The sequence below is a fragment of the Carlito syrichta genome, unplaced genomic scaffold, assembly GCF_000164805.1.
Source record: "Carlito syrichta isolate Samal-C Ts95f unplaced genomic scaffold, Tarsius_syrichta-2.0.1 Scaffold87996, whole genome shotgun sequence".
NCBI lineage: Eukaryota > Metazoa > Chordata > Mammalia > Primates > Tarsiidae > Carlito > Carlito syrichta.
In genome coordinates this window covers 1-8,978 of record NW_007032092.1, presented here as the reverse complement: position 1 = coordinate 8,978, position 8,978 = coordinate 1, and the positions used below count along the sequence as shown (strand labels likewise).

Genomic DNA, 8,978 nt, shown 5'->3' with positions numbered 1-8,978 from the left:
TTGAAAAGTGTTTCTCTTACCTAATCCATTTTGAACCAAGAAGATGTGCTCATGAGTTAACTGGGTGGGACTGGATGTGCATGACCTGGGACAGAACAATCCCACTAACTTGTTAAACTCTATTCTTCAATCCCACATGGAAACAATGTGCGTCTCCCAACAAGAGAGCACAAGACAAGGACCATGCCTTTAGGCATCACTCTTGACCCTCACTTCTCTCCATCCATTTGTTCATCATCAACAGCAGAATCTCAGAGGCTACAATTGGAACAGGAGTGTCAAAGGGACTTCCTCCTGTAGTGGTACTGGTGGACTGATGTGGACAATGCAGACCTCCTCGGATGAAGGCTGTTAGCAGAAAAAGGCAACTTTGAGGCATGAGTCATAACTTTCAGGTTCTGAAGGGAGTTTGAGCAGTAGCTCTGTGTATTTGACCTGACAGGACCGGCAGAAATGGCTCCTAGGTTGCTGGAAGTCATATGGGCTACAGCCAGTGCCCAAGCTTCCTCACAAGAGTAGTCCAGTTTCAGAGTAGTAAATTGTCAACAGATGTGCACACTCAATTGCACTGTCAAGGTTTTGGCCTCAGGGTCAGCTGAGCAGCTTAGTAAATAGGCAGAAAAGAGACTTTCTGAGGCGGTCAGGGTAAGAAAGTAGGGACATGGGGCATAAAACCTGGGTCAGAGGTCAGAGAGGGCCCATGCAGGATACAAGACACAAGTAGTCCTGCAGGGTTGTAAATTCTTGTGTTTCTCACAGAGGACCTTTCCAGACTTCAGATCTTGTCTGCACCACCTGTCCAGCTGGCCCTGTCACCTGAGCTTCTAATACTGGGCCTGACCTTGAAATAGGGCAGTCTCCTCCAGAAGAATGTGGTCTCAGCCCTGGAAACTAGGCAAGGGTGCCTTTCACATGCAACTTAAAGGAACTTATGCAAAATGAAAATACTCATGGAAGAATCCAAATTGAGAAAGGGACTAATCAAACTACAATTCACACAAGTAAGGTTAAATCCAGCTGGTGGATTAAGTGCCAGAAACCTTAGAGAAAAAACCCATGTATGACCACTTAGTTCAGAGCAGCAGAGCCTGGAGCCAAGTACACAGCAGGCACCATTGGCAGGGACCAGATCTCAATCCTACTAGTTCCTCTGGAACTGAGAGACCACACAGAGCCACAATTTCCTCTTGACATGACATTCTGGCCTTCATCTGGCTTTTGCCAAGTAAAGCAGGGTGATGTCAGGGTGGTACCTAACAAGAGTGGTCAGGCTCACTAGAGAAAAGTCTTCCACGACCACATTCACACACATGCATGCACACACATATATACTCCTTAGCACCAGGAGTAGGAAACACTACTGCTAGGCCCCTTTGGGCTTCGCTCTTCTGCTCCCCATTAGAGACTACTGGGTTTTTTCATTCTCCATGACCATTCTCCCTTGGTAATGGCGCGCCAACAAGAAAATTAGCCAGGTATGTGTAAATATTCAGAAGATCAGAAAAAAGGAGCCTGTCTGGGGAATCAGAGTTAATTGCCCTCTGTTAGCAACAAAGAAAAGAAAAATACTTTAAAAGCTCCTAATTTATATTCTTAACAGGATTTGAGAGAATATTATATTTATGACACAAAACTAGGCAGTAATGAAAACAGAGCAATCTGAGATGAGGAGAGATTGAATAGAGATGAAAAACATGATCACCCAATTAAAAAACGGAATGGAAGCAATGAACAGAAGATGGTAAACCACAAAAAAATGAAATCAGTTTATTATAAGATAAATTTGAGAATTTCTCCCACATCTCATAAGGAAATGAAAAAGAGGATTCTTTTATATTAATAAAATGTATAATCAATCCACAGTAAAACTTTATGTGCCAAATAATGTAGCGTGAATAAATTAAATAAAACCTGCTAGAAATGTAAGAAATTTTAATAAAGCTACAGCCATCACGGAAGATTTTAATATACCTCTGTTAGTCTCTGACATATCACCTAGGTTAAAGATAAATAAGAATTTGGGTAGCTTGAATAATATGACAGACTGAATCCAAAGGAAGTAGAAGAAAGATACCTTTAAAGATAAAGGCAGAGATGACTAGAAAGAGAAAACCAAAAGACAATAGCAATTTTCAAAAAAAAAAAAGCTGGTTCTTTGAATTTGAAAAATAACTAATAAACTAGATAAACCTGGCAGGGCTGATCAAGAAATAAAGAAGCCTTGTGCCTTTCTTTTTTTTATTTTTTTATTTTTTTAATTTTTTTTGAGTTGGAGTCCCAGACTGGAGTGCAGTGACCGCTCCCGGCCACCGCAGCATCGACCTGCTGGACTCCAGCAATCCTTCCACCTCAACCTTCCAAGTAGCTGGAACTACAGGTGCACGCTACCACACCCGGCTAATTTTTGATTTATTGTAGAGATGAGGTCTTGCCAAGTTGCCCAGGCGTGTCTCGAACCCGCGGGCTCAGGCAATCCACTCACCTCAGCCTCCCAAAGCGTGGGATTACAGGCTGAGCCACCGAGCCCGGCAAGCCTTGTGCCTTTCTGAAGAGAACAAAATAAAAGAAGAGAAATAAAGAAGCCACAAATGTATACTATTAGAAATGAAAAAGGGGACATAATCATTGATATAGTAGAGATTATGGAAATAAGAAAATATTCGGGAACAATTAAAAGCCAAGAAATCTGAAAGCTCAAATGAAATGGAAGTTTTGACCAAAAAAAGTACTAATATAACAATATGAAAATCTGAAAAAACCAGTAACTATTAAAAATACAGGATTCCCACATGACCCCTCTAAAAAGTCCTGGACCTATACTGTTTTATAGGTAAGCTTTAACAAAACTGCAAGAAACAATTCATCCCTGCAATAATTATACTGTTTCAGAAAAGAGGAAAATAAAGATCTATCCCCCAACTCATTTTTTTTAATGAAGCAAGTAGAAACATTGATATCAAAGAGTACAATGGTGGTTACCAGAAGCTGGGGCTGGGGGAGGAAGGGAAGATGATGGTCAAAGTATACAAATCCTCAGGTGGACAAAAGGAATAACTATACTGAACTATACTGTACAGCATGGTAAATAATGATATATTGTACAATTCAGAATCACTGGGAGAGTACATTTCAAATGTTCTCACCACCAAATAAATGAAATAATTATTTGAGGTGATGTTTATGTTAGTAAGCTTGATTTAATTATTCCACATTGTATTCATAAATTATAAGATTCTGTTGTACCCATAAATATATGCAACTATAATTTGTCAACTTATAATTAAAAATAAAAATTTTAAAAGAGCAGAAACCAGAAGCTGTTATGGTCATAGATCTAGAAATTCAAGATACACTATGAGATTGAATCTAGCTGTCTATTAAAACAAAGATGGCCAAGTAGGCTTGATTCCGGGAATGTGAGGATATAGCAAAATTAGAAAAGTATGTAGCATTATTGGATAGGCAAACCATGTGAAATTGCTGCTTGTGTAGGTCAAGCAGGTCAAATATTGGAAATTTCATGTGACTCAACCTAATATCCTATAAATAGAAGAGAAAACTACATCTTGCTAATATGCCCCAAAGTATCACATAATGAAATTCAGTACTTACTCATGATTTTTAAAAATATCTCATAAAACTATGAATATAACTTTCTTTTTTTAATTTTTTTTTCTTAAATTTGAGAGATGTGGGGTACAGTTCAGGATTAGGTATACAAGTGGTCATCATACAGGTAAAGCTTGGGCCTCTCTTTGGTCTCCACTTCACCTGATTTGAGACCAGGTACCCTTACTGATGTTGTTTATCCCCAAAACTTTCTTAATATGATAAAAGATTTCTACCAAGCACCTACAGCAAGCATTATACTTGATGGCAAAACTTCCTAAGGATTTCCAGTAAAGTCAAGACCAAGACCAAAATCGTTCTACTCTCAGCAGTAGGATTCAGCATTATACTAAAGATCCAAGCCATTACAGTTACACCAAAAAAAGAAAAAAAGGCTATGAAATTTAGAAAAGAATATAGAAAATTATCTCTTTTGTTTCAGAAATACAAAATAATCAATTAATAAACTATCAGATACAATAAGACAGTTCAGCAAAACTGCTGTGCCCATAACCAATTAAAACATGTGATCGGGGGAGGGATATCTTTTGTAATAGAAATAAAAACTATAAGACATATAGAAATAAGTCCCCAAAATGTGCATAATGAAAAAATGATAAAACTTTATTTTGAAGGTGATATAACTAAAATATTTTGAAGGTGATATAACTAAAATAGATTTCTAATGCGCGCCTGTAGTTTCAGCTACTTGGAAAGCTGAGGCAGAAGAATCGCTGGAGCCCAGCAAGGTCAACGCTGGGTTGGCCATGAGTGTGCTACTGCACTCCAGCCTGAGTGACAAAGTGAGACTCCAACTCAAATACATAAACAAATAAATAAATAAATAGAATACAGAGAGATTTCATGCTTATGAATGAACAGAGGATTTGAACAGGAAATTCACAGATGAAAGCAGAATTGTTGATAAATGTACAAAAAGTTGCTCAATTTCAGTGGTAATCAAGAAAATGCAAATTAAAATGACATGCCATTTCACACCCATCAAATTGGAAAAAAATCATAATGCCTGAAAATACAAGTGTCAGCAAGGATATAAAGCGATGGAAACTATCATATTCTGCCAGTGAGAGAGAAAATTGATATTCCCCTTCAGAAAGCAATTTGATAATACCTAACCAAGTTGAAGATATGCCTTCGCCACAACCAGCTTCTTCATTCTAGATGTATGCCCTAGAGAAACTCAAGCGCATGTGTGCAAACAGACATGCAGGAATGTTTATAGAAGTGCTGCTTACTCAGAAACAGAAAGCTAAACACCACATGTACTCACCCATATGCAGGGGCCAAATGATCACAAAGATGGAAATAACAGACACTGGAGACACCAATAACAAGGGAGGTGGAGGGGGGTTGGAGTCAGAAATTACCTGTGGGGTACAGCATAAACTATCTGGGGAATGGGCCGCCTAAGACCCAATCTCCACTACTACACAATATGTCCAGGTAGTGAATGTGCATGTGTACCCACTGAATCTAAAATAAAAATGGAAAAAAGTGGGATTATGTCATCCCACAGAAAATCTCTGATCTTTTCCCCCTTTCTCATTCCCACTCTCAGTTCTGCTCTCCTGAATCTTAAGCAAATGGGTTTTCTTTTTTTCTTTTTCTCCCTGAATAAACTAATTTACCTCTTAATATGTGAAAATATTTTTAAAGTTTTAACCATTTTTAAAATAAATGTTTATTAAAAGGTCAAAACAAAAGAGAAGTGATGCTTACATTATTTGTAATTGTGTGCAGGAAGCTATCCACTTAGCATATTCGTTTGGAACCAGCCATCTTGCCCTACCTTATTGGATGTAATGGATGTGCATAGATTCCCTTGAATTTCTCTGGGAGCCATTTCTATCACCTACATATGATCATGAGCTCCATGCAGGTCATTCAAGCAATATCCCGCTGGGAAATAAATGTATACAAAGGCCCAATTCCTAATGGCAATCAAAAATTTAAAAATACCCAGGAGTAAGTACAGGATTTTACTGAGACATAAAGGACAACTTGATTAAATGAAGCCAGACACCATGCATATGGATAGGAAGACTTAATATCACACAGATGCATTTTTTCTTCAAATCAGTTCATACATTTAATGTAGCTCAGTCAGAATTACACATGTTTTATGTTTTGACTTAGGGGGATTTGGTTTTCTAAAAAATTCAGGAAAATTCTTCTTGAGTTTATCTGGGGAAATAAGACAAATGAGGACTTTCCCTATTAAATATTTAAATAAAACTTCAGTAACTAAAACAGTGTGAGTCATGCAAAGGAATAGACAGATAGACAAGTGCAATAGAATAGAAAGTTGGCAAACAATACCAAAGTTATATAATTACATATGAATTATATATGTGATAAAGATGGACTTAAAATTGTCCATGAGTGGAATATTTACAAACAAGGCTTGGTTAAATGGCTAATCTACTGGGGGGATAAGGTAGAATCTTATATGCCTAAATAAATTCCAGGTGGACTTAAGGACAAAAGTTCTAGAAGAGAACATTGGTTTACTTGTTATGCATTTACTGAATGCCTTAGATATGCCAGAGCACATATTTGGGACACGGATGTGTGTATAATTATATTGTGGATTGAGTTAATTTTATAATGGAAATCCCTGCACCTATTTAAATGCTGTTATAGAAAAAATATTTAATGACTTCAAAATGTGCACATTATATGAAGTGAAAGAGCTGAACATCCTATAGTAGCTATAGTTTGATCTTGTTTTTATAAAAAGAATAAATAAATAAGTCTTCATAAAGAAAGAAATGCATAGAACAATGTCTAGAGCAATTTTCACCATGTTGTAAGTGCTGGAAGTTGTTCTTCTTTTCTATTTTGTAAGTTTTTCTGTAATGAATATTTTATTGTAATGACACAATAGCATCTTTGTTCTTAATGAATTAAGATGAATTATGCTTGGAAATTAAGGGAAAAAATCCTGTTCCCCTCATACTTTTATTAATTAACAATAATTTCTTAATATATTCAATAAGTATTTAAATTTCTGATTATCTCATTACTCTCATAATATGTTAAAAATTTACAGTTTATTTGAACAGGATTCAAATAAGTTTCACACATTGGATTAGTTCTTTCATGTGCTTTTTAATCTATAGTTTCTCCTATAGCTCTTTTCTTTTTTTTCCATGTTACTTATTTTTTGAGAAAATCAGGTATTTGTTCAGTAGAATTTTCCACATTCTGGATTTTACTGACTACCTTCACAGAATATCATTTTATATGTCCTTCTGTCCTCAGTGTTTTCTGTAAATTGAACATTGAATTCAGTGACTTGATCTGATAAGGCTTTATTTTTGGCAAGATAACTCCATAGGTGGTAGTGTATCTTCCATTAAGAAACACACGATGAGTGGTTGTCTTTTTTATCATGATGTTAGCAACCATTGATAGTTAATGCCTTGATCCATTAATTCCAATATATGTCTTTGGGTAAAAATGTTTTTATAACAATTTGGATGCAGCAGTGGGCTAACCTTTTTGAACTGGTGTCATCTCAGTGTCTGTTGGAACCTCAGAATTCACTGTCTATCAGTGGTATAAAGCCATTGTGCATAGGGTCTGAAAACAAGCTTGAGGATCTCAGGAGCCTAAACAAATCTCTGTAATATACAGCACTGTTATCTTGAAGGATGGCTTCTTTTAGAAAGCTCTGCTTCATAAATAGTAGAATGGAAATATTGTTCCAATTTGCTGGCAGCTGGCACCACGTTGTGTGCCGTGCACAAATATTCATCACCCACCCATAGATCCCATCTTTGATATTTACCAAAGCACCAGGGGGTCTTTCACTCAATCACAACTTCTGTTGTTATTTGTACAATTATCTGGAAAGGAGCAGCAACCTCGAAACCTGGGGAGCCAGTTCATTATTCTGATGATTGTTGACTGCTGGTGCTCAGAAGTTCAGGGGACAGATGGAAGTCAGGGAAGCCAGATGCCTCACGATTCCACCCGTGGCAAACCCAGCAGGCCCTCGCGGGAGCCCTCATTTTGGAAGGGAAGGGACAGAGGCTGAGCTTGGAGAAGGGAAAGTCACCATGACACACTGGGTGTTTTAACTCCATCCTCCCTGGAACCCAGTCATTGTGTCCAGCAGAGTGGTCAAGACAGGCCACCACCACAGTGGAGTAGGAAGATGGCTATCTCATCTGCTGGAAGGACAGGATCGAGAGTCTTGCAATGTAGAAATGTCAAGAGCTTTTAGCCTGCCAGTCTGCAGAAATAGATAGCTTGGGAGGTAGGCAACCCCAACCTGCTCCCACTCCCAGTCTGCTGAAGAACAGGCTGGTGTCACATGGGGTTTGAGGAAACAAGAGCAGACCTCCACCAGAAAGGTTAGAATAGCAGCCATTTAGACTAGATTCACCCCAGAGATGGGCTCGGCACAGGACTGACTCCAAGGGAAAACGAGATCACTTGCTCAGATGCTAGTTCCCTCTGCCATCTTCCTTGCGTGTGATGACTCACTGTGCCTCTAACAGTTGTTATCAGTGCTAAACTTCAGAAATGTGGGCTGTGGGGTAAGAAGGTGTTGTTTAATATAAGGTCATGCTGATGACATTGGGGTTCTCTCCTGTGTCTAGGTTTATGATGGCAACAACAACTCTGCCCGTTTGCTGGGGGTATTCAGCCGCTCTGAGATGATGGGGGTGACTTTGAACAGCACATCCAGCAGTCTGTGGCTTGACTTCATCACGGATACTGAAAACACCAGCAAGGGCTTTGAACTGCAGTTTTCCAGTAAGTCTTTCTGGTGTCTGTGTGGACAGTGAAGTCAGGCTAGCCCATGTCATTCAATTATTTAAGCTTTTGCTTGCCCACTAGATACAAGCAATGTATTCTTATAGACTGTTTTAAAATCCAGTGAGTAGCTATCAATGGATGCATGGATAAACAAAATGTGATATATTCATACAGTGGAATAGTATTCAGCAGTACAAGGGAATGAAGTGCTGACACATGCTTCAGCATGGATGAACTTTGAAAACTCAGTGAAAGGAGTCAATCGCAAAGGCCACATATTGTGTGAGTCCCTTTGTATGAACAGTCCAGAGCTGGCAAATCCATAGAGACAGAAAGTAAATGAGTAATCCCAGGCCAAGAGGGGTGGGGAAAATGTATATAGAGCTTCTTTTTGAGCTGATAAAAATGTTCTAGGCTGGGCTCGGTGACTCAGCCTGTAATCCCAGCACTTTGGGAAGCCGAGGCTGGTGGATTGCCCGAGCCTGCGGGTCCGAGACCAGCCTGGGAAAACATGGTGAGACATCGTCTCTACAATAAATCAAAAATTATCCAGGCGTGGTAGCGCGCACCTGTAGTTC

The 8,978-nt window shown here is 38.6% G+C and overlaps 1 protein-coding gene across 1 annotated transcript in view; it reads left to right on the top strand.

Annotated features, from left to right (window-relative positions):
* Positions 1–8,397, top strand: part of LOC103260083 (CUB and sushi domain-containing protein 2-like) — a gene marked incomplete at its 3' end in the record, with an annotated part of 9,934 nt that extends 1,537 nt beyond the window's left edge. Inside the window, exon 2 of the mRNA XM_008057723.1 lies at positions 8,241–8,397. Coding sequence (XP_008055914.1) covers positions 8,241–8,397 — 157 coding nt within the window. The remainder of the gene's footprint in view (positions 1–8,240) is intronic.
* Positions 8,398–8,978: the final 581 nt, after the last annotated feature.